Consider the following 26,201-nt stretch of genomic DNA (forward strand, 5'->3'; position numbering starts at 1 on the left):
TACTGCCTTTGAGAGTGAAACACAAGTCTGAAACTAGAATACTGAAATTAACTAAAGATGGTTAGAATGAATTGCATGAGGTAGATTGGTAAGTTTGATTGAAAGGTATAATGGTTGGCACTTATTTTTAATTCTCAATATACCTACACTGCTTTGAAAACAAAAGCAGCACATGAAAAGGAAATCATAATGTGGCTAACTAAAGAGTTTAAAGATAATATTAGATTAAAAGAAGAGCCTTACTACCAAAACATTAGTATTTAAAGAGTTTTAGATATTACAAAAGATTACCAAAACCCTGACAGTTATAAAATAGATAAGTGTAGACTAGCCATACTGTACAAATATATTGTGAAATAAATATTTTGTACCCAGTAAATGTCATTTTGTGCTCAGTAAGTGTTTTGTGCTGGCAGATGGGACTGGATTAGGTTGGGATATCTGGTCAGCATGGACAACTTGGACCAAAGGGTCTGTTTTCATGCTGTACATCTCTGTGACGTGTAAAAAGGAAGCCTGACAAAAGTGAACATTAGTTCCTTGGGCAAGAAACTGACAAAAGTATATTGGCAATAAGGAAACTGCAGAGACGCAGCTGTCATCGTAATAGAAACTACAAAACGCATATCAGAAATAGTGGGAAAACAGTAAATTAATTTCAGCCAGGAACTTAAAGCTATGTTAGTTTTTTTTAAAAATTGTATTGAGAAAGGACTGAAAGCTGAAAAGATCTACTCAACCTGAGAGCTATAAGTTATGGTTAGAGAAGAGGTCAGTGGGGTCGTTGATCTCCGAAATTGCATAGATTTCAGATTCTTATTGAAGTGAGAAAGAGAGAGAAAGAGTTAATGGAGGGAAGTACATACCATTAGTCTGACATTGATGACCAAGAAAATGCTGGAATTGATTGTTTAACAAATAGTAACAGTGCACTTAAATCCTAATATTAGGCAGAATGGACAGTGGGCTGTCCTCTGAGAAGAGAGCTTGAGAGAAAACAAGATTTTAAGGGGAAGGGCTTACCATATGTTGCAAATGAAGGAAGTTAACGATAATATTAAAGTAAAAAAAAAAGATGATTTGGTAAAGATGACTGTTGCGTTAGAAGATTGGAAGAATATAAAGAAAACCAAAGAATGACTAAAAGGTTAGAGTGTACCAAAGAAAGCTAGGTGGAAATAGAAGTGCGAGTTTCTGCAGTTATTTGATAAAGAAAACAGTCATTAAAAGTGAGAGTTGGTGCTCTAGCGATAGTGTCTGGAGAATACTGGACATGAAGGAAATGCCAATGAATTAGAGATTTTGCAGCAATCTTCATTAATACAACCAATCAGTAGTTATGAATTGGACTGAAAAGAAGGCAGGAACTTAAAATAGTTATATTTTCTAGGGAAAGTGCATGAAGAAAACTATTAGAACTAGAAGACTTCACACCAGGGACTTAAAAAAAAGATTGGCTGCTGAGATAGTAAATGCGTTGGCCTGAACTTTCCAAAAATTGCTAGATTCTGAAAAGGTCCCATCGGATTGAAAATAGCAAATATGGCTATTCAAAAAATAGGTAAAAAGGAAGATGCCAACTGTGGGCTAGTTACCATTAATTAACTGTAATACCAAAGTCTGCGTTTTGTTGTATTACACTGATGTACTTATGTAAGGTATGATTTGTCCGGATAACACACAAAACAATACTTTTTTGCTGCATTTTGGTGCATGTGACATCTGCCAAAGGAAAATGCTGGAATTGGTTATTAAGGAATTAATAGCAGTGCATTTAGATCTCAATATACTCCAACAGCATCAGCATGGTTTTATGAAAAGGAAAGCGTATTTGACTAACTTATTGGAGTTCTTTGAAGAAAACTGCAAGCAATGTAACAAACAAATAAAAAAGCAATATTAGACAAATAAATGAGGCTGAAGGCTTGCATCCTAAAATCCGAAAACAGGTTGCTACAGAGGTAGTGGATGTTTTAGTTGTAATTTTCTAAAGAAAAATCTTGATTCTGGAGAAGTACCTGAGGTTTGGAAAATTGCTAAAATGACACCCTTCTTCAGAAAGGGAGGGAGACAAAAAGCTGGGAGCTACTGGCCGAATAGTGATTGGAAAGGTATTGGAATCAATTATTAAGGAAGTAAAAACAAAACATTTGGAAAATCATAAACTAATCAAACAGAGGCAGCATGGCTTCATGAAAGGAATGCCATGCATGACTAATTTGTTAGAGTTTTTTTGAGGAAGTCTCAACCAGAGTGGATAGAGGGGAACCAGTAGATGTGTTGTATTTGGACTTCTAGAAGGCATTTCATAAGGTAATTCAAAAAGATACTGTATTGGCATGGACAGATAATTGTGTTGCAGGAAGCTGCGAGTCGGGATAAAGATTTTTTTCAAATTGGGCAATCCATATGCAGTAAGGTTCCACAGGTTTAGTGCTAGGACCAGAACTATTGCATTACATGTTAATGGCTTGGAGGAAGGAAGTCAATGTACTGTAGCCAAATTTGCAGGTAACACAAAAATCAGTGAAAAAGTAGGTTGCAAGAAGGATACCGACAGTTTACAGAGACATTGATAGGTTAAGCAAGTGGGCAAATGGTTGGTAAATGAAGTATAACATGGTAAAATGTGTATTTGTTTATTTTAGAAGGGAGAACAAAATAGACAATAGGTGCAGGAGTAGGCCATTCAGCCCTTCGAAGAACTGACTGTTATTTATATAGAAAACTGCAAGACAAAGGGACCTCGGAATACACAGAAAGCTAGCATACAGATGCATCAGATAACCTGGAAGCCTAAGAGAATGTTGACTCTTAGTTGGAGTTTACAAATAGGGGAGTTTTACTGCAACTGTACAAGGTGCTGTTGAGATCACATCTGGAGCACAGTGAGCAGTTTTGGTCCCATTATTTAAGGAAATATATTATTTCATTGGAGGCAGTTTGGAGAAGGAAGATTTATTAGGATGATACTTGGTCTGGAGGGATTGTCCAATGAGCATAGATTAAGCAGGTTGGGATTCTACTTGAAACTTAGAAGAATGAGAGCATCCCATTGAAACACATGGAATTCTTAAGGGGCTTGACAGCGTAAATGCTGAGAGGATGTTTCCCCTCATGGAAGAATCTAGGACCAGAGAAAATCACCTCAGAATAAAGGGGTGCCAATTTAAGAATGATATGAGAAATTTCTGCTCTGAGGATTGAGAGTCTTTGGGACTTCTTGCCACAGAGGGCTAGGGGATGGAGTCCTTGTGTATATTTAAGACTAAGATAAATTCTCGATCAATAGGGGAATCGAGGCCTACGGTGAAAATGTAGGAAAGTGGATGCACGGAATGGTGGATTGGCGATGATTCTGATGAATGACGGAGCAGGTTCGAGGGGCTGATTAGCCACCTCATGTTCTTTCTTCTTGAGGTTTTATGGTGATAATGGGGAATGGATGAATGTACTGTATTTGGGTTTCCAAGAGACATTTGACAAGATGCATATCAACAAATATTGGGCAATATAACTGCTCATGTTGTACGGGTAGTATTACACCATGAATAGAGAACTGGTTAGGTGACAGGAAGCAGAGTAGGAATTAAAATTGGTTAAATGGGATGAGTGGAAGAATCCATGGAAACAGTGCTCAGGCCTCAAATATTTACAATTTACCTCTATACTTGGATGAAGCGATCAAATGTATGGTGGCTAAATTTGCTGATAAGACAAAGATAGACAGGAAGGCAAGTTATTAAGAGAACGAGCAAGTCTACAAAGAGATATATAGTTAATAGTGAAAAGAAAGTTTTCAGATGGAGTGTAATGTGGAATAGTGTGAACACGATAATTTTGACAGAACAGAAGAGCAGAATATTATTTAAGTGGAGAGTGATTGCAGAACAGTGGTATAGAGAGATCTAGGTATCCTGGTACATGAACAATAAAAGTTAGCATGCAGATACAGCAAGTCTTAAGAAGGAAGAATGGCTTTTTAAAATTGCCATATGAAATATAAAATGTGAATATTTTGTTGTAGTTGGGCAGGGCATTGGTGAAACCACATCTTCTGGAATGATATAAATGCTTTAAAAGCAGTTCAGAGAAGGTTCACTGCATTGATATCTAGAATGGATTGGTAATCTTATAAGGTGAGGTTAAACAGGATGGGCCTGTACCCATAAGAATTTAGAAGAATAAGAAGTAAAACTGTTATCACCCTGATGGGAAAAAGACACTTCAAGACAAGCCCCACTGTTCCACACACTGTCACAAATGTATAAATGACCAGTTTAATCACAAAGGTGGTTAATTTGCCTGGCTTTGAATTCTATATAATACAAAAGAAACACTCACTAGGATTTATCAATAAGCAAAAAAGCAAAACTTATTCATTATAAACAGACTTACCCTTCACAAAGTGGCAAAAAGAATGATTAATTACCAATCTGCAAACATAAACTATATCCCCTTTAAATCCCAGCAAACACATGCATTCATTTATAGGACAGATAAGGCAGACAGTCCTCAGTCATAGAGACTTTGAAATCCAAAGCATGAAAGAAGACGACCTTTTGGTCAATTGAATCTAAGTCAGTCAAAAAAAAAACAACCACCTAACTTTCTAACACCATTTCCAGGATCTTGCTCATGGCCTTGTATATCTTGGCATTGCAAGTGTACATCTAAATACTACTTCAATGTTATGAGGCAGTAAGTTCCAGATTCCCACCACTCTATGGGCAAAAAAGGTTTTCCTTGCATCCCCTCATAACCTTCTGTCCCTTAAATCTATGTCCAGGTCATCGATCACTCCATTAAGGGGAAATGTTCCTTCTTATCTTACCCTGTCATAATTTTATATATCTCAATCATGAGGGTGGTGCGGTTCCCTACTGATGGGAATATACCAGATTCTACTCTGTCAGACATTCTGGGAAGGATGATGACCAAATGCACTAAACTACCTTATGCATGCCCATTACAGCGCAAAATTGACCATAGTACTGCATCTGCCAGAGACCACTGAGCCTGCAGCCTGTAATTGGGATAGGGAGAAAGAGGAGAAAGAGTCATCGAACACACACATTGACCTACATTATTGGGATAGAGGGAGTGTTTAGAAATATTGTGGATGGAAAACAGATAAAAAGGAACAAATTCTTTGGATCAAAGGATAGGCAATGGTGCCTTATCATAGTTTTGCGTTCTGGCAATGGTATCATGTTGATCAAAGCACTCCTCAATTCTGTAGCTGGCCAGTTGGATCAAGGTTTGATTTTGAGTAAGAGATTTTACTTTTCACATTCTTAGGTGTTGTTTCTTTTCTATGCTGAGAAAGAAGGAAATTTGTCTAGATTTGCAGATTTTTAGAGTTTTGAATACAACTGCTTCTTTTAGAATAAAACTACAGAAATGCACATTGCTGGAAATCTGAAGCAAAAACAAAAAGTGCTGGAGCTCTCAGTAGGTAGAGAAACAAACTGAATGACCCTTTGTCAGAACTGAAAATAGCTGGGAAAGGCTGGCATTGATGGGCTTCGGGGAGGAAGTGCCCAGAAGCAGCGAGAGGAAAAGGGGGTAGGCAAACAAAAGAGATTTGTGATAAACCAAGAGTGAGCTAAATGCTGGGCAGGGTTCTAATGAGATGTGTAAATGGATTGGCTGTGCTGGAAGCAACACGTACAAAAAAGGACAATTGCTTCATGTGGAGGGTGTGTCTGGGACTCTGGACAGTAAGGAGGGAAGAAGTAAACAAGAAAGTGTTACACACTCTGCAATTGCATGGGAAGGTACCTTGGGAGCAATGAGGAGTTGAGAGTGGAGGAGTGGATTGTGGTGTTCCAGAGGGAATGGTCACTGTGGAATGCTGACAGAAGTGGGGTGGAGTGGAATATATGTCTGGTAGTGATGTCCAGCTGGATGTAGCAGAAATGGTGGCTTCTGATCCTTTGGATATGGAGAGTGTAGGGTGAGGACCAGGGACGCTCTCATTGTGAGAGGGGAGGAAAGTGGTGAGGGTTCAAGTGCAGGAAATAGGTCAGACATGACTCCGGACCCTGTCAGTCGTGGTGGTGAGGGATCCTTGGTTGAAGATAAAGATGGAAGTTTCTGAAATAATCCTGTGGAAAATGGCGTTATTAGTTGATGAGATGGAGAAACTGAGAGCATGGAATGGAATCTTTATAAGAAGCAAGGTGTGACAATACATAGTAATGCTAACTGTAGGAATGGGTCGATTTGTAATTGATATTGATAGCTATCTTATCCCCAGAAATGAAAACCGATGTCAACAAAGGGAAGGGAGGATGCAGAAATGGACAAGATTTAAGATGCATAGGATGGGAATGGAAACTGCAGGGGATGGGCACAATTGAGATGTGGAGCTTATTCAAGAAACAGCTACTGTGTGTCCTTGATATGTATGTATCTGTCAGGCAGAGAGGAAGTGGTTGAGCAAGGGAGCCATGGTTTACTTAAGTTGAATCTCTTGTCAAGAGGAAAAAGAAGGCTTATGTTAGGATGAGATGTGAAGGCTCATTAGGGCACTTGAGAGTTACAAGTTAGCCAGGAAAGACCAAAAGAGAGAGCTAAGAAGAGTCAGAAGGGGACACTAGAAGTCTTTGGTAGGTAGGAGCAAGGAAGACCCTAAAGCTTTCTGTATGTATATCAGGAATAAAAGAATGACTAGAGTAAGATTAGGGCCAATCAAGGATAGTAGTGGGAAGTTGTTCATGGAGTCTGAGGAATTAGGGGAAGCCCTAAATGAATGTTTTTTGACAGTATTTACTCTGTAAAAAGACAGTGGTATCGAGTAAATACTGAGATACAGGCTACTAGACTAGATGGGATTGATGTTTGCAAGGAGTAGGTGTTAACAAATCTGGAAAGTATGAAAATAGATAAGTCTCCTAGGCCGGATGGGATCTATTCTAGGATTCTCTGGGAAGCTGGGAGGAGATTGCAGTGCCTTTGGATTTGATCTTTATACCATTATTTCTATAGGAATAGTACCAGAAAACTGGAAGACAGCAAATGATGCCCTTTTGTTCAGGAAGGGGATTAGATACCACCCTGGTAATTGCAGACCAGTGAGCCTTACTTTGGTTGTGGGTAAAGTGTTGAAAAAGGCTATAAGCAATGATTTAAAATCGTCCAGAGAGGAATAAGTTGCAAAATGTCCATATTACAGAGGAGGAAGTGCTGGATGTCTTGAAATGCATAAAGGTGGTTAAATCCCCAGGACCTGATCAGGTGTACCCGAGAACTCTGTGGGAAGCTAAGGAAGTGATTGATGGGCCTCTTGCTGAGATATTTGTGTCATCGATAGTCACAGGTGAGATGCCGGAAGACTGGAGGTTGGCTAACGTGGTGCCACTCTCTAAGAAGGATGGTAAGGACAAGCCAGGGTACTATAGACCAGTGAGCCTGACATCAGTTATAGGCAAGTTGTTGGAGGGAATCCTGAGGGACAGGATGTACATGTATTTGGAAAGGTAAGGACTGATCAGGGATAGTCAACATGGCTTTGTGCGTGGGAAATCATGTCACACAAACTCGATTGAGGTTTTTGAAGAAGTAACAAAGAGGATTGATGAGGGCAGAGTGGTAGATTGCAGATTCATAGCTCCTTGAAAGTGGAGTCACAGGTTGATAAGATAGTGCAGAAAGTGTTTGGTATGATTTATTGGTTAGAGTATTGAGTACAGGAGTTGGGACGTCATGTTGCGGTTGTACAGGACATTGGTTCGACCACTATTGGAATATTGCATGCAATTCTGGTCTCCTTCCTATCGGAAAGATGTTGTGAAACTTGAAAGGGTTCAGAAAAGATTTACAAGGATGTTGCCAGGGTTAGAGGATTTGAGCTGTAGGGAGAGGCTCAACAGTCTTGGGCTGTTTTCCCTGGAACGTCAGAGGCTGAGCAGTGACCTTCTACAGGTGTATAAAATCATGAGAGGCATGGATATGATAAATAGACAAAGTTTTTTCCCTGGAGTGGGGGAGTCCAGAACTAGAGGGCATAGGCTTAGGGTGAGGGGGGAATGATATAAAAGGGACCTAAGGGGCAACTTTTTCACACAGAGGGTGGTATGTGTATGGAATGAGCTGCAAGAGGAAGTGGTGGAGACTGGTACAATTGCAACATTTAAAAGGCATTTGAATGGGTATATGAATAGGAAGGGTTTGGAGGGATATGGGCTGAGTGTTGGCAGGTGGGACTAGATTGGGTTGGGATAGCCGGTCGGCATGGACAGGTTGGACCGAAGGGTCTGTTTTCATGCTGTATATCTCTGACTCTAAATTGATTAGGGATAGTCAGCATGGTTTTGTGAAGGTTAGGTCGTGCCTCAGAAACCTTATTGAGTTCTTTGAGATGGTGACCAAACAGGTGGATGAGGCTAAAGTGGTTGTATGCTATTACACAAAATACAGATGCATGGGAATTGAGGGTGATTTAGCAGTTTGGATTAGAGATTGGCTATCTATAAGAAGACAGAGGGTGGTGGTTGATAAGAAATGTTCATCCTGAGGCTATCACAAAGGACATAGCTCTAAGTTGAGGGGTGATCGATTAGGACAGATGTTAGAGGTAGTTTCTTTACTCAGAGTTGCCTGCAACAGTAATAGACTTGCCAACTTTAAGGACATTTAAATGATTATTAGATAAACATATGGATGAAAATAGAATAGTGTAGGATAAGGTGGGCTTCAGATTGGTTCCACAGGTCGGAGCAGTATTGAAGGTTGAAGTGCCTGTGCGGCGATGTAATGTTCTATGTTCTAGGTGGTGGTGAGAGCTTGGTGGAAATTAGAGCCAGAATCTCTCTTCCAGAATTGGAAAAATTGATCAATTTTGCTTCCAATTTCCACTTTGCTCTCAACTTCGCCTGTTTGAATTCTAAACAAGTTAAGGAGTTCAGAAATGAACAAGGAAAGCAGGGGTATTATTTAGGATTAGTTATATTCTCATTAACTGATAACCTTGAGTCAAATAAGTTTGATGGTCTACTCCTATTTGTTCTTAGTGAAAACAAAATTGAGGCCATATGTGAATTGTCATCATTTGAAGTGCTGCATGCAATAGTTAACAAAATAATTTCTGAACAATCAGACATATTGGCAAAATAATGTAGATGACTGAGGTCAATTTAAGTTGAATTTTTTCAGTCAGTGGGAAAAGCTGATGAAATGTCTGACTTCCTTCTGGTTACCTAATGTTTGGATTATTTGAGGATGTTTTTGGTGACCACCACCCAGCCACTCTTTATTTTTCACTTCCTGTGTTCATAACCAGAGGGAAATACCTGACAGAGTTTCTTCCATATACTCACTATGAGACTTTCTAAGCCAATGGAAATGCTTTCTGCGAGCCTGAGTTTTTCAGGTAAAATCTGTGTTCAACATCTCAACAGATAATGCAGAACTTGTGATAGTATTGCTCCAATACAGAAAATTGCACAGTTATCTCTTGTCCACAAACCAAGACCAATGTCACATCCTCAGGCATCAGTGTGAAATAAGGTATAATTGATAGTGCTATTAAGTAGCAATAACCTGCTCACTGTTGCTCAGTTTGATTTCTGCCAAGGTCATCTTGCCCCTATCCTTGTTGCAGCCTTGATCCAACATGGATTGGAGAGGGGAGGTGTTAGGGCAGTATTTGACCTAGTAAAGCATCAAGGATCCTTAACAAAGCTGATGTCAGCGGTAATCGGGCAAACATCACAAATAGCAGCAATACCCCCACAGCCATCTGGATTATAGACAAGGGAAAAAGTCTGTACTACTTGGAATTAAACCTAACACAAAGGAGTTTCTCAAATGTTTAATTAGAGACCTTTCCTGTATCATATGATGAGGATGAATTTCTTGACCCAAAGAGTGGCGAGCCTGTACAATTCATGACCACAAAGTGATTGAGACCCAAACATAGTTTTTTTTTAAGAAGAAGGTAGATGTAGCTCTTTTGCCTAAAGAGGTTAAGTGATATAGAGGAGTGCAGGGTTTGCGTATTGAGACTGATGATCAGCCATGGTTGTATTGAATGTTGGAGCAGGTTTGAGGAATCAAATGGTTTCAAAGTTAAAAAAACACAGCCAATATTATAGTGACCAAGAATATTGAACTTGAACAATAACTTACAATATTCAAATTGAACTCTTTGCAATCACATTATTTAACAGTCTGATGTGCTTTGCAATTCACTAGTTTTCTACAATGTAGGTTTGAGGTCATAATAGTTGATCTCAGTAAAACTAAGGATGTATGTTTGCATTTGTTTCATACGTTCATTTCGGCTTTAAAGGCTCCTAACTTTGATACCAGCTCTTTTTTTTGATATAAATAAGGCCAAAAAGGAAGATGGCCATATCTTAAAAGAGGATACATTACTGTGCCACCACAAAGACTGTCAAGTCAGTGTTGTAGACGAAACACGGCCATGGGTGGACTGAACTTATATTCATTTCTTAGCTCACCATTGGTTCAAGCACCCCCCCCCTTGCAGGTACACAGCTGAATAACAACTTCTCTTCAGTCATTTGCCACACGACAAGGCTACTGCCAATAAACAAGGGAAAACTCTGACAACTTATATAGTCAACATCTTTTACATCAAGTTTCAGACAGCAGCCGTGCTGTTGGAGACAGAAGACAGGTCAAGTGTGAAGTTTGCACATTCTCCCTGTATCTGCATTGGTTTCCTCCGAGTACTCCGGTTTCCTCCCACAGTCCAAAGATGTGCAGGTCAGGTAAATTGGCCATGCCAAATTGTCCATAGTGTTAGGTGCATTAGTCAGAGGAAATGGATCTGGGTGGGTTACTCTTCGGAGGGTTTGTGTGAACTGGTTGGGCCTTAGGGCCTGTTTCCACACTTTAGGGAATCTAATTTAATCAAATGTAATCAAGTATCTTTAATGTTTGGAAGAAATATGAGCTATTCTATACTCCTCAGATATACAGGGCTGGCATAGTATTGAGCTTCCTTGGTTGTAAAGTAGGGTATAGTAATGTTTAGGCAAAAGCACATAACCCCTAAGAGGCCCATGCTGAGGCTCTCGTGGTAGTATCCCTAACCCAGGACCAGGAGGCCCGAGCTCAAATCCCAACTGCTGCAGAAGTGTGTTATAACATTTTGAACAGGTTAGTTAGAAAATGTATTTTAAAAAAGCAGACTCGGGCACGAGTCTGCAGATCTGACTGTCCCAGGCAAGAAAGCCGTAGAACTGGCCCTTTCCTGTGAAAACATAGAAAAAATGGCTCAGGAGCTTTAGGATTGTGTATGCAGTATCGTTCTCAGCCTTGTGTGATATCCGTACCACAAAGCCAAGTTCCCAGTGGCTCCATTCATTGCCAAGGACGGATGATTGGGGTCAGAGACCATAAAGTTCCAGATCTGGACAGTAAGTTTCTCCACAATACAGTGTGGAGAATGTAGTCATAGAGTTCGCCCCAGAAAAGGCAAACAAAATAGGCAAATTATATACTACCCAGGCCAAAGGCCAAAGTCACCACATGACGGGGGTTTGCAAATAAATCTACTCAAGGATGAGGCATTGATACAGCTAAATTACACCACTGCTCCTGATAATTAACATAAAACAGCAGGTAAATGGCCACCCCTTAATCATGGAGGTTGATATATTTATATTGTTATATATTGTTGAGGAGCAAACCTTTAATAAACTCTGCGTTATCTTGCTTTTAAGTCTGTGAAACATCAACCCTAGATTGGCAACACGCGCTGGGGAACCCTTACATATTACTTATGGAACTGTTGTAACCCCAGTTATGCATGGGCAATAAGCAGTCCGATTTCCCTTACTGGTGATACAAAGGCCAGGTCCCAAACGTTTGGGACGTGACTGGCTCCAGAAAATCTGCTTGGATTGGAAACATATCTTTAAAATGGATACTGGTGATCTATATGAAGCCGTTGGGAAGTATGCTAAAGTGTTCCAAGATGGCCTTGGGAAGATGAAAGGCACCAGAGTCAAGCTCTATGTACCTGTAGACCAGAAACTTGCCACAAATATTTCAAGGCATGGCCAGATCCAGTGTGCCCTAGGTGTCAAGGTAGAGACTGAAGTGGAACATCTTGAGGAACTTGTTATCATATCCCCAGTGCAACTTGTTGAATGGACCAAGTGAGTAGTCCCAGTTGTAAAATCTGACAAATCGCACTGTCACAGTTGGGATTATAAGTTAACGATGTGCAGAGCTTCCCCCTCACACAGATACCTAATGCCATGCATAGAAGACTTTGTATGCAAAGCTTAGAATTTTCCACACCTAACTCCAACTGGAGCTTGAGATAGTATCCAGGAAATACATCATGAGAAATAATCTCAAAATATTTGTCTGAGTACGTTTGTTTGTCTTTTGGTGTCCTTGGCTTGTGCCATCTTTCAAAATGTAATGGGGAACACCCTCCAAGGAGTGCCTAGAATGGCAGCCTATCTAGGTGTATTAATGTCGAATACTACTGCAAAGGAACATGTGGAGAGTTTGGCGGAGGGCTCAGCGTAACTTTGAGGCTGGATCTGGCTAAGAAGGGAAAAGTGTGTGTTCCAGGTAAAGTTTAAAAAAAAATCACAACACCAGGCTATAGTCCAGTAGGCTTATTTGGAAACATTAGCTCTGAAAGCTAGTGCTTCCAGATAAATCTGTTGGATTATAACCTGGTGTGATTTTTCTTTACTTTGTCCACCCCAATCCAGCATCAGCACCTCCACATTATATTCCAGGTAAATGAGGTAATGTACCTTGGGTACAAAGTTAAAAATCACTCAACACCAGGTTATAGTCCAACAGGTTTAATTGGAAGCACACTAGCTTTCAGAGCGACGCTCCTTCATCAGGTGATTGTGGAAGGTTCGATCGTTGAAATTATACATTGAAAAATTGATTGTCTGTTAAGCCTTTCATCTGTTAGAATACAGTGATAGTTTCACTTCTTTCATGTGTAAATCACGAAGCCCTTTTTTTTAAAAGTTGCATTCTCGGGTTAGCTGTTAACAATGGTGACAGCTAGACAACATGTTGAAGGTGTTATCCCCCTGTGTTCTCTGTCTATGACCTGATGTCTAGATTGATTTTAATCTAAAAAGTGGGAAAAGAGTTTTACATAAATTCATGCAGTTTTTGAGCTCAGAGTTCTACATGAATGTATGCAGTTTTTGAGCAAAATGCAATGTAACTCTGCAAGTACAAATTCACCAAACAAAATAAAATACATGTGTGCATGTGGGTGTTTGTCTGTCTGTGTGTGTCTGTCTGTCTGGGGTGGGGGTTGTGTGTGTGTAGTGGTGCAGTGTCGTAAGTGTGGGGGGTGCATGTGTGAGTGTGGGAGTTTGTGTGTCTATAAGGGTGTGTGTGGGCGTGTCTGTGTACCTGTGTCCGTGTGTGTTTGTGTGTGTGTGTGTAGTACAATGGTGATCACCTGTAATGTGACATGAACCCAAGGTCCCGGTTGAGGCCCTCCCTATGGGTATCGAACTTAGCTATCAGCCAGAGGCTACAAAGGTACATCACACTGCAAATGTTTGCTATAAATTCTGTGTTACGATCGAGCCCTCCACAATCACCTGATGAAGGAGCTTGCTCCAAAAGCGAGTGTGCTTCCAATTAAACCTGTTGGACTATAACCTGGTGTTGTAGTTTTTAACTTTGTACACCCCAGTCCAACACCGGCATCTCCAAATCATACCTTGGGTACAGGTTGGCAAGGATGGATTTCACCCTGAATTCACCCTGAATGTGAAGTACGTAAAAAGAACTCTGACTCTATGCAATGCAACAGAGTTGAAGTTTTTTCCATATCTTATAAATTACTATGGGAAATCCATACACAACATGACTACTCTGCAGGCATGCCTCCGTGTCCTGCTTAAAAAAAAGTAAGAAATTGTCTTGACAAATGCCACAAGAGAGAGCATTTGCAAATGTCAACACCAATGACATTAACAAATATATTAACTCATTATGATCCCCTGACACTATTCATTATATCTGCGTTATCTCCCAGTATGCAACAGGGGTGGTATGATTGTACTGTTGGGACAATGCTGCAGACTATCCAGTTGTGTACACATCATGTTGTGTACACATCATGAATCCTGGCAAAGGCAGAAAGGAACTATACCTAGATTGATCAAGGTACTTTGGACACAGTATTCACAGTGAAAATGTTCCATCAGTGTGTGTATATCAGCATTTCACCAGAGTTACAGATCACTAACCTTTACTTTTCAAAGAAAGACGAGGCAATTCTTCGCATTGCATCAGCCTGGTACAAGGCTGGGCACAGCAGTTCAATGCTTCTGAATGTACCTTAGAACAACATCCAGAACAACATAAAGCCAATGTGGATGCCTTGAGCTGCTTGCCATTACCCACTAGCCAACTAACATGTCCAAAGATGAATTTAGCATGGACTCTTTACCAATACCTGACAAGCAAATCCAGGCTTGAACTCAAAAGGACCCTTCTTGCTGAAGCTATGTCATATCATCCTACACAACAATGTCCTGTGTATAACTTGAAACTCTATCTCAAAAGTTGAGCATAGAAAATGGCATTGTGGGGAGCCCAGATAGCTGTCCTGCACCCAGTGACTAAAACTTTAATAAATACACAACGGCCATCCAGGAATATCCAAACTGAAAATGCCTTTGAGCAATTATGTTTGGTGGCTTGGCATAGACACCGATATCAAAATCCTGATCAAGCAGTGCAGTAAAACCTGAAGGCCCCATCAGCAGCCTCATTGCACCCTTCAGAATGGCTAGGGGGACCCTGGGAGTGAATACTTCAGATTTCCCAAGGCCATTCATGGGCTCTGCATTTTTGATCATTATTCGTGTCCATTCAATCTAGACTGATGTGCAGTAAATGGACTCTACTGTCACTTATAACTCTACAGAGGAACTCCATCAATCTTTTAGGTCGTGCAATACACCCACCGTCCCCGCCGCCGCCCCCCCCCCCCAAAAAAAAAACTAGGCCTAGAAAGCACAGGAATGGGGCCAAGGGCAGAGCAATGCAAGAGGCCTTGTCGTCAAAGGGAACCCTTGAATTTAGAAGGGGAAGGATGTGTAAATCCTACAAGGCCCATGGGGAATCACTAATTAATCCCCTGGCGGAGCCAATTGAGTATGAGTTCCCTCGCTAACTGGCAGTGACCTACCTAGTTCGAATTCATCACCTGAGCCTTTTATAAAGCAGACCCAAAGGACCTTTGTGGCACAATGGTAGTGCCCTACCTCTGAGGTGGGAGATCCAAGTTCATGTACCACCCACTTCAGGTATGGCTTGCATCCCCACGTAGGTCAATTTAAGAAAAAAAAACTATAAAACCAGATCTGGGATGGATCTGCAAACTGTCCGTCCTAGGCTGCCATGTATGCCATGAGTCGAGGCTCTATTTTGGTGTTCACCAATAAACAGTGTTCCTTTCTAGTCAGGCTTCCTGAGTTATTACATTAGACTACTGTATTTGCTGCTCATAGTATGGTCTCCTTTACTTTGGCGAGACAAAAAGATACTGGATGACCACTGGATACTGTGGAATACTTCAACACAGTCCATAGAAGTGACCCTGACCTCCCAGTTGCTTGCCATTTCAATAAACCACCTTGGTCTCATGCTCACGTTTCTGTCCTGGCACTTTTGCAATGTTGCAACAAAGCAAGTGTCAATCTTGCACACCTCATTTTGCACTTGGATACTTTTCAGCCTTGAGATCTCAATATTGAATTTAGTAACTTCAGAAACCAATTCCTTATGTTTGTTTTCCATTTTTCTACATTCTGTACATTTCCACAGCCTCGTCTTGTTTATGTACTTGGTCCAATAGAGAGGACCTATTTCCTTCCTTTCACACCTTAATTTACATCAATACTACATCTCATTTTCTCCACATTAACCTTCAATTCACCTTTTGAACTAAACCTCAGTCAAAAGTATTGTGAAGCCCACAGTTTAACACCATTCAGTTCTGAAGAGGCATTACTTCAGTCTTGAAATGTAACTCTGTCTCTGCACAGATCCTACCAGACCTTGTTAATATGTTGTTGAGTCTGAACATAAAAGTTCAGACAGTCTTTTACTGTAATTTATTAACATTTCCCAACAATAGATGCTTCTGGGTGTCTTGGCATTAGTGATCGACTGTTTGGAACAATCAAGTCATTTTTGGCTGACAGATTTCCTGTATGAAAAAAATCTAGATCCAAAGCATTCGCTTAATAGACAAGACATCAAAAACAGGAAATTTTTTCATGTGCACATTCTTCCACAAATGAGGTTTTGCGTTGCCAATGCTTTACATTGTTGTCTTTGTAAGATCTCATGAAAATAATAAGTAATATTTTTAGAAATTGGTGCTGGAGCAGCAGTGGTCTAGATTGTCTGACAAAATCCTACCTCTTTGCCATAGCTATCACAATAACTTTCGTTCTTAAGATTCAGTTTCTCTTACAGAATATCGAATAAGAATGCAGTTTTGTGCAGAGAGCGACTGAAGCTTTTAAGCTGTGCATGCATGAGGCTAACGTCACGTGTTATCAGAATTTTAACAACTTGCATTTATGGAACAGTCTTAATGCAAATAATCATCTCAAAGTGCAATCAAATGTGCACCGAAATGAATGAGAATCGCGGGCCAGTGACTAAAAGACTTGAGGAACAAGTGAGATCAAAGGAAAGACTTGGAAGAGGGGTGTGTGGAGAGGTTTCTAATGAATTTCCAAAACTTGGAACTAAAGAGGAGTCTGGCTTCAAATGGTCAGCTGGATAGAAATCAGAAGAACTCAGAATTGTCTAGTTGATGTATATTTGGATTAACAAAACCATAAAGTGAATTTAGATTACAAAAATGTTTAGTCTGCAGTATTATCTGAATAGGAACTGAGGTTGGTTAATGATTGGGACCATGATCCATTAAACAGGATTGGCTGCAGGCACAGATGTACATGAACTGAAGTTTATGGGAGGTTGTAGGCTAACCAGAAGAGTGTTTGAAAAGCTGAACCTAGGCAATAAAAGACATGTGGAAAGTTTTGAGCAGATGAATGAGGTGGATGCAATGTTAGAGTAGACATAAATGGCACGTAGAGAAGCAATCTATTTGGCTGATTGCGTCCACAGCAGCTCTCCATATGAGCATTAGGACTTGATGCGACCTATTTTTCCCTGTACCCCTGCATATATTGTTCCATTTCAAATAATCACTGAATGCCTATTTGAATGTCTTAAATTGAACTTGCTTTGATCACTTCCATGCTGTACATCTCTGTGACTAGGACTCTATAACTTATCCAATGTACTCGTAGGGTGAAATGGCTTCTCTCTGTTTACTCTATTTCAAGTGCTCATGATTTTGAAATCTTCAGTTATCTACCATCTTTACCAGTTTGGAAAGGAGAAGGTCAATAGTCCAAACTACTCCAATCTGTTTTCATGACGAAGTTTCTCATCCCTAGAAGCATTCTTCTAAACTTGGTCTGTATTGTCCAATGTTTTCACATCTGTCCTGAAGTGTGGTGTTTAGAACTGTGCATAGTATTGCAGCTGGGTTCTAACCAGTCACTTATGCAACTTCAGTATAATCACCTTGTTTTTGAACAAAGGAACGGGAGAAGACTGTTTCACCATTCGGTGAGATCATGGCTGATCTGAGGCCTTACTCTATATAACTGCCTTTGCTTAACAGAAATTTATCTATCTCTCCTTTAAAATTAGCAACTGATCCAGCATTCATTGCTATTTGTCGAAGAGTGTTTCAAATATCTACCATCCTTTGTATAGAGAAGTATTTCCCCTCATATCTCCTGAAGGGTCTGGCCCTATTTCTCCATCTCTGCACCTTAGCTCTAGAATTTTCTACGACTGGAAATTGTTTATTAATCCTACTTTTTCCTGTTGATACAGAGTCATACAGCACAGAAACAGATCCTTCGGTCTAACCGGTCCATGCCAACAATAATCCTAAACTAAGCTAGTCCTACCTATCTGCGCGTGGCACATATCCCTCCAAAGATTTCTTATTCATGTACTTATCTAAATGTCTTTTAAACATTGTAACTGTACGCGCATCTACCACTTCTTCTGGAAGTTCACTGCACGTGCAAGTCACTCTGTAAAAAAAATTTTGCCCCTCATGTCTTTTTAAAATCGTTTTCCTCTCTCCTTATAAATATGCCCCGTCGACTTGAAGTCCCCCTCTCTATGGGAAACACACTTGCCATTCTCCTAATCTATACCCTTCATGGTTTTATAAGGTCACCCCTCAATCTGCTATGCTCCAGTGGAAAACGTCCCAACCAATCCCTCCCCTCTTTATAATTCAAATCGTCTATTCCTGGTAACCTGCTAGTAAATCTCTTCCGAACCTTCCCTTGCTTAATGATATCCTTCCTATAACAGGGCAACCAGAACTCGACACTATCCAAGAAGAGGCCTCTTGAATACTTTATCAGATTACCCCTTAACCATCTAGATTCCAGAGAAGAAAAGTCTAATTTGTGTAATCTCTCCTCATAATCTACCCCTTGAAGTCCAAGTATCATTCTTGTGAACTTACATTGTATTCCCTCCAAAGCCAATATATCCTTCCTAAAATACAGTGCCCAGATCTGCTCTCAGAACTCCAACTGGTGTCTAACCAGGGCTTTGTATAACTGCAGCATAACTTCTGTATCCTTGTACTCCACTCCTCTGGATATAAAGGCCAACATCCAGTTAGCTTTCTTGATTATTTTCTGCACCTGTTTGTGACATTTTAAAGATCTATGCATCTGGACTCCCCAAATCTTTTTGGACGTCCACTGTACTTACTTTCCTTCCTTCTAGAAAGTACCCTTTTCAGGTCCACAATGGAGAACTCAACACTTGTTTTCATTGAACTCCAACTTCCACAATTTTGCCATTCACTTAGTCTATCAATATCCCCTTGTAATTTTATGCTATAATCTACCATGCCTACAAAGCTGTCTAATATTGTGCCATCTGAAAATTTGGATAAATTATTTTCTGTGCCATTATCCAATAGTTGAATAGTTGAGGCCCTAACACAGATACTGTAGGACATGACTGGTCACAGCCTGTCATTTTGAGTACTGACCCATTATCCTTAGTCTCTGTTGCCTGCCACTTAACTAATTTCACAGTCGAGTCAGTAATTTTCCCCCAGTTCTTTGGGCTTCTACCTCAATTAACAGTTTCTTATGTGGGGTTTTATAAAACACCTTCTGGAAATTCATTTAAACAACACCTTTAGACATTCCCCTGTCCTCTACCTTAGTCACCTCTTAAAACAAAATTCAATGATTTTTTTTAGGCATTATCTAACTGTCATGCATTCATGCTGGTTCTCCCTGTTTAACTGAAAATTTTCAAGGTGATCAGTTACCCCAGCTTGATTATAAATTCCACAATTTCCCTCCACAGATGTTAGGCTATCTGGGCCGTGATTCCTTGTCTGTCTTCTTTTTCTTCATTAAAAAGTGGAGTGATTTTAAATTTTTTCAATCCGGAGGGACAACTTAGTGTCTTGGAAATTCTGAAAGATTATAGTTAAGGTGTCGACAATGTGCACCCTTACTTCCTTTCACACACACTGATGGTACTCATCCGTTCCCAGGCATTTTGTCACATTTTAATTCCATTAATTTACTTATTTACTTCTGTTAAATTTATTCAGTCCCTGTTATTGATTTACTGTGAATTTCCTTGGGTCATCGGGCAAGGTATTCTCCTTTTCTGTGGTAAATACTGAGTCAAAGTAATTATTCAACATGACTCCTGACCACCCACCTCTGTTGGCTCACCCCTCAGCCTTTGTCTTTCCAGTGAAAACAATTAAGTTTATGCAACCTCTCCTCATAACTAAAACCCTCCAGACCAGACAACCTTCTCTGCACGCTGTCCAAAATATCTATGTCCTTATGGTCATGTGTCAACCAGAACTGCGCGCAATATTCCAAATGTGACCTAACTAAAGTTTTATACAGCTGTTACATAACTTGCCAACATTTTTATTTGATGCCCTGGCTGATGGGGGCAAGTGCACTGTATACCTTCATGATTACCTTATCCATCTGTCTTTCCACTTCCAGGAATCTGTGGACCTGTGCGCTGAGATCCCTCAGTATGTCAATGCAGATGTGTAGTGTCTCGGAAACATTGGAATACCATGTTTGTGGTTGAGCACTGCACCTGGCAGAATGACATATTGGTTTTGAAAAAAAGTGCAGCAAATATTTACCAAAATGTTTCTTGAATTTAGAGAATTCAGTTTGAAAGAGATGCTGTGTAAGCCTAGCTTGAGTTCTATTGAGTATAAAAATGTTGAAGGGAGATCTGATCAAAGTCATTAAGATGTTAAAAGCATTTGATGATGTCAATACGGAGAAACTGCAGGTAAACAGCTGTGAACTGTTGGCATATAACTCAACTAGTTAAAACTCTAGGAGAGAGTGAGAACTGCAGATGCTGAAAAGTCAGGGTTGAAAAGGGTGGTGCTGGAAATGTACAGCAGGTCAGGCAGCATCGGAGGAGCAGGAAAGTTGATATTTCGGGCATAAGCCCTTCATCAGGAATGTTAGGGGTGGGGAAGGGAGCTGAGAGATAAAGAGGGTGGGGTAGGATTTGGAGGAAGGTAGCTGGAAAGGTGATAGATAGATGAGAGATGGGGTAGAAGGTTGGGGGAGTGGCTAATGGTGATAGGTTGGAGTGGAGGGTTGAGCAGATAGGTGAGAAGAAAGATGGACAGGTAGGACAGTTCAAGAGGGCAATGCCGAGTTGGAGTGTTGGATCTTGGGATAAGGTGGGGGAAAGGGCGATGAGGAAACTGGTGAAATTGACATTGATGCCGTGTGGGTCGAGGGTCCAAAGTCAGAGAGTGAGGTGTTCTTCCTACGAGCATCCGGTGGCTAGGATTTGGCAGTGCAGGGGGCCCAGGACTTGCATGTTTTTGGTGGAGTGAGAGGGGGAGTTGAAGTGGTCAGCCACAGGATGGTGTGTGAGACCTGGAGATGTTCCCTGAAACGCTCAGTGAGTTGGTGTCCTGTCTTCCCTATGTAGAGGAGACCACATCAAGAGCAATGGACATTGTAGATGAGGTGGGTGGAAGTGCAGAAACATTTCTGCCGGATGTGAAAAGGTCCTTTGGGGCCTTTGATGGAGGTGAGATGGGAGGTATGGGTGCAGGATTTACACCTCTTGCAGCAGCAAGGGACGGTGCTGGGTAGGTTGGTGGGGGGGCATGGACCTAATGTGAAAATCATGGAGGGAATGGTCTCTGCGGAACATAGATGGTGATGGGGAGAGTAAGAAAGGATAATGCACTGTATCTGGAGATTGGTGGCGTAGAAGGTGAGGACCTGGGGAGGGGAGGACGGGGAGGGTTCTATCCTTGGTGCAATTGAAGAGTTCAACGATGAAGGAAGAGGAAGTGGAGGAAATGCACTGGAGTGCATTGTTGATCACATGGCATGGGAAATTACGGTCCTTGACATAGGCCATCTGGGATGTCCTGGAGCAGAATTGCTCCTCCTGTGAACAAATATGGCTCAAAGTTTGTGAGAGATTTGTAGCTCGGGTGCTCGTTGTTGTGGTTCTGTTCGCCGAGCTGGGAATTTTTGTTACAGACGTTTTGTCCCCTGTCTAGGTGACATCCTCAGTGCTTGGGAGTCTTCTGTGAAGCGCCTCTGTGTTTTTTTCCTGCAGCATTTATAGTGGTTTGTCTCTGCCGCTTCTGGTTGTCAGTTCCACCTGTCCGCTGCAGTGGCCAGTATGTTGGGTCCAGGTTGATATGTTTGTTGATGAAATCTGTGGGTGAGTGCCATGCCTCTAGGAATTCCCTGGCTGTTCTCTGTTTAGCTTGTCCTATAATAGTAGTGTTGTCCCAGTCAAACTCATGTTGCCTGTCATCTGCGTGTGTGGTTACTAATGATAGCTGGTCGTGTCATTTCATGGCTAGTTGGTGTTCATGGATCGTTAGCTGTCTTCCTGGTTGTCCTCTGTAATGTTTTGTGCAGTCCTTGCATGGGATTTTGTACACTACGTCGGTGACAAGCCAAACAGAGAACAGCCAGGGAATTCCTGGAGGCATGGCACTCATCCACAGATTCTATCAACAAACACATCGACCTGGACCCAATATACCGGCCACTGCAGCTAACAGCTGGAATTGACAACCGGAAGTGGCAGAGACAAATCACTATAAATGCTGGAGGAAACAACACAGAAGTGCTTCACAGGAGGCTCCCAAACACTGAGGATGTCACCTAGACAGGGGCCGAAACGTCTGCAACATAAATTCCCAGCGATGAACAGAACCCCAACAGCAAATATGGCGGTGGATTTGAGAGTAAGGAATTGTGTTTTTACAGAAAAGTGGATGGGAGGAGGTGTAGTCCAGCTAGCTGTGCAAGCCGGTGAGTTTGAAATAGATGTCCGTTTTGAGTCAGGAGGCTGAGAGGTCCAGGAACAGAAGAGAGGTGTCTGAGATGGTCCAGGTGACTGTAATGTCAGGGTGGAAGGTGTTAGTGAAGTTGATGAGCTGTTCACCCTCCTCGTGGGAGCAGGAGGTGGCACCAGTACAGTCGTCAATGTTGCTGAGGAAAAGGTGAGGGAGAGTGCTGACGTAGCTGTGGAAGATGGTCTGTTCGACATATTGTGCAAAGGGGCAGGCATTGCTGGGGCCCATGCGGGTGTCCATAGCTACCCCTTTGGTCCAAAGGAAGTGGGAGGATTTGAAGGAGAACTTGTTGAGGGTGAGGGTCTGTTCCAGTAATTGAATAAGTGTGTTGGTGAAGAAGTATTGGTTGTGCCGCCAAGGAAACTAAGGTCGTGGAGAAGATGGAGGGAGTGGACTGTGTCCCAAATGTACGTGGGATTCCTTGGACTGGGAGTGGGGCAGGGTAGTGCTGAGATAAGTTTGGTGCGATGGGAGCAGGCAGAGACAATAGGTCAACTGGGGCAGTCAGGTTTGTGGATTTTAGGTAAGAGGTAGAACTGGGCGGTGTGTGTTGTGGAACTGAGAGGTTTGAGGCTGTGGATGGGAGATCCCCTTCCAAACCCCCCACCCTCAGCTGAAACAGACAGATCAAATAACCATCGATATAATGAGTGGAAGCAAGATAAAAAACTGAGGAAATAGCATCAGTCCTCCGAATTTGATGGAGAGATTTTTTTTTAATTTCTCAAGTTTTTTTTAAATGCTCTGAGCTTTTCCTTCAAGGTGTTTTATTTGTTCACAGGCAGAGTGTGTCTAGTCTACAAATTATCAAGTCTCTGTCATATTGGTTAAAAACAACATAAAGCAACTTGTAGATGGAAACAACTTGCTTTTTTTTAGGTATTCTGCTGGAGAGAGAAGCACACAACCTCCCATTCCAGAGGCCCAAGGGCTTGTCACTATTGCTCATACCCACATGTTGTTTAGCTAGCCAATCGGAGAGTTACATAACTAGGAGCAGAGTAGGCAGTTCAGCTGTTGGAGTATGCTCCATCAGTCAATACAGTCGTAGCTCATTTCATCTCGTTCCCAACACCACATTCTGCCTGGTCTCCATAATCATTCAATCCGTTACTAATTAAAAATATGTTTATTGCCTCATTTAGATTAGATTAGATTTCCTACAGTGTGGAAACAGGCCCTTTGGCCTAACAAGTCCACACCGACCCTCTGAAGAGAAACCCACCTCCTCTGACTAATGCACCTAACACTATGGGCAATTTTACATGGTCAATTCACCTGACCTGCACATCTTTGTACTGTGGGAGGAAACTGGAGCACCCGGAGGAAACCCATGCACACACAGGGAGAATGTGCAAACTCCACACAGACAGCCACCCGAGGCTGGAATTGAATCTGGGACCTTGGTGCTGTGAGGCAGCAGTGCTAACCACTGAGCAACCGTGCCACCCCACTTTATCCCAGTATCCATTGCATTCTAGGGTAGTAACGTCCACCAAATCATGACCCTTTGAGCGAAGTAATTTTTCTTCGTCTATGATTTGAATCTGCTGCCCTGTCATTAAGTTAATGACCTTTGGCATTCACAGATTATCACAATTCTACAAACCCACCAGCAACCTGATGCCAGTCAATTCTCACTTTGCGCACACACCCCTGTCTCCTCTTGTACCTCCCCCACTGCTTGCAAAAGCACAGCGTAATCATGACCCAAAATGAGTTTGTCACTTCTTTTCTAAAAGCATAACAATTCCTTCCTCAGCCCTCTGTTGTAAAATAAATCTTTTCTCAATTCGTAATCAAAAATATAATAAAGTGAAAAGATATTAAGGTACTGTCAAGACTGAGACTTGATATGTTTTTGTTGGGTGTGGGCATTGTGGAATCTTGTCCAAAGACAATTTATTGAAGTTGAGGTGCAGCAGATTAGCCATGGTCAGATGATGAAGCAGATCCAAAGACTGAATGGCCTAATCCTGTTTCTATCTTCCTATCATGCTTTTCCTATTTTTGTTCTCATAAACACTGAATATGATGACCTTGTCGCACAGTGGACTGTCCCAGTCTCTGTACCAGGAAGTCTAGTTTCAAGTTCCTGTCCTGCATGTGTGTCATTGCATGTCCAAACAGATTGATTTTAAAAAGATTTAATAGCTTAATATAATAGTCATAAGCATATAACTATAATTACCTGATGGAAATGGATACTATTAGGTCAATGGTGGGGAACTAACTGGGTGGATGGGTATTACTGTCCTTGACTTTTAAGAGACAGACATAGATAAAAGTTTAATTAATCTGCAGATAATATTAAGAGGAGGCCCAGATATTTATTGCTGGTTCTGTAAGAATCATGTTTTGCATCTTGGTTGTTCATCTTTTTAAAGTTTTTGAAGACAGTTCTTAGACACAACATGGAAATATGTAGAGTTACTACATATAATGTTACAAACTCTGTTCAAAATTTGAAATATTCTAATTTATCTGTCACTTATTTCCTTTTGTGTTTATTGTGTGTTTTTCTTTTTAGGTGCACAGAGAAGTGATTCCAGCCCACACAGTCTATGCCTTGAATATTGAAAGGATACTAGCAAGACTTTGGCATCCTAGTCATGAGGAGTTGGAGCAGGATAAGATTCACCGTCAGAGGCTAGCTATCAAAGAGGGACTTGTTTATTGACTGATTTGGGCCAAATGCTAGCGGTCAGAGCATGTTTTGTCTCCACTGCAAGTTAATGCAATAATCATTGCATTAAGCCTGATTTCTCCTCAACCTTCATTCTATTATCTGTCAATGCTGAGCAGAGTCTGCAATATTGAGAAGTTTGAAACAAACACACATCTGGCAGCATCTGAGAGATAGAAACAGGGTTAATGTTTTACGTCCAGTCTGACTCTTTCCTGCTGAGTTTCTCCAACATTTTCTGTTTGCTTCTGGTTTCCAGCATAGACAGTATTTTGCTTTTGTTATGATGAGGCGTCGCTTTGGCAATATGTCATGAAGTGTGTAAATTGAAACAATTTTGTTAAAAATCATCATAATTCTCATAGAAATTGGTTTGTGCTTCATCAATTAAGGTATGCACATTGCAAACATCAAAAGCCAGTTTAAATATCTTCCTGTTTCTAAGTGTACTGCCTTGAAGTTAGTGAGTGTGATATTCATGTACAGATATCCTGAAATATTTGCTACTACATCAGAAGTTATGATGCATCTAAAATAAACTGGCTTGTGTTATTCCTCTGGTAAAGTACAGGATGGAATTACAAACAGAATCGTTTGTACTGAATATTCCACATCATTGTTTGAAGGCTTGCACAGTTTGTCCATTTTGTCTAGTACCTGACTACAGATGAAAACTTGGTAGTAAGTTTCAGATTCTTTTTTGTCATTGGTAGTTTTTCATAAACACAACTGAATTTTAGATATCTCATTCAATAGAAATTAAAGATTGCCAAGACAGTATAATGACACTGTGAGAATTTTATTTTTGTACAATAAATTGACAGCATTTGATCAGTATTAAGGCTATTGCCTTCTCTTGGATACACTGGTGTGTTTTTTTAACTTTTGTAGTCTGTACAAAATCGCAACTATTCATTCATTAAAATGTAAATGTATCAAAACAAGACATCCTTAAGTGATGTTGTAAAACTTTCAAACTTTCTTCTTTGAATTTGAAGTGCATCACCATAAGAAGTAACTTATTTGAAAATGATTTGGTCT

The 26,201-nt window shown here is 40.9% G+C and overlaps 1 protein-coding gene across 2 annotated transcripts in view; it reads left to right on the top strand.

Moving 5' to 3' along the window:
• Positions 1–25,997, top strand: part of tada1 (transcriptional adaptor 1) — a 67,696-nt gene extending 41,699 nt beyond the window's left edge. For both annotated transcript variants that reach the window (XM_060829677.1, XM_060829678.1), the window contains one exon: positions 25,005–25,997. In XM_060829677.1, coding sequence (XP_060685660.1) covers positions 25,005–25,154 — 150 coding nt within the window. In that variant the 3' untranslated portion in view covers positions 25,155–25,997. The remainder of the gene's footprint in view (positions 1–25,004) is intronic.
• Positions 25,998–26,201: the final 204 nt, after the last annotated feature.

This window comes from Hemiscyllium ocellatum, chromosome 9 (assembly GCF_020745735.1).
Source record: "Hemiscyllium ocellatum isolate sHemOce1 chromosome 9, sHemOce1.pat.X.cur, whole genome shotgun sequence".
Lineage (NCBI taxonomy): Eukaryota > Metazoa > Chordata > Chondrichthyes > Orectolobiformes > Hemiscylliidae > Hemiscyllium > Hemiscyllium ocellatum.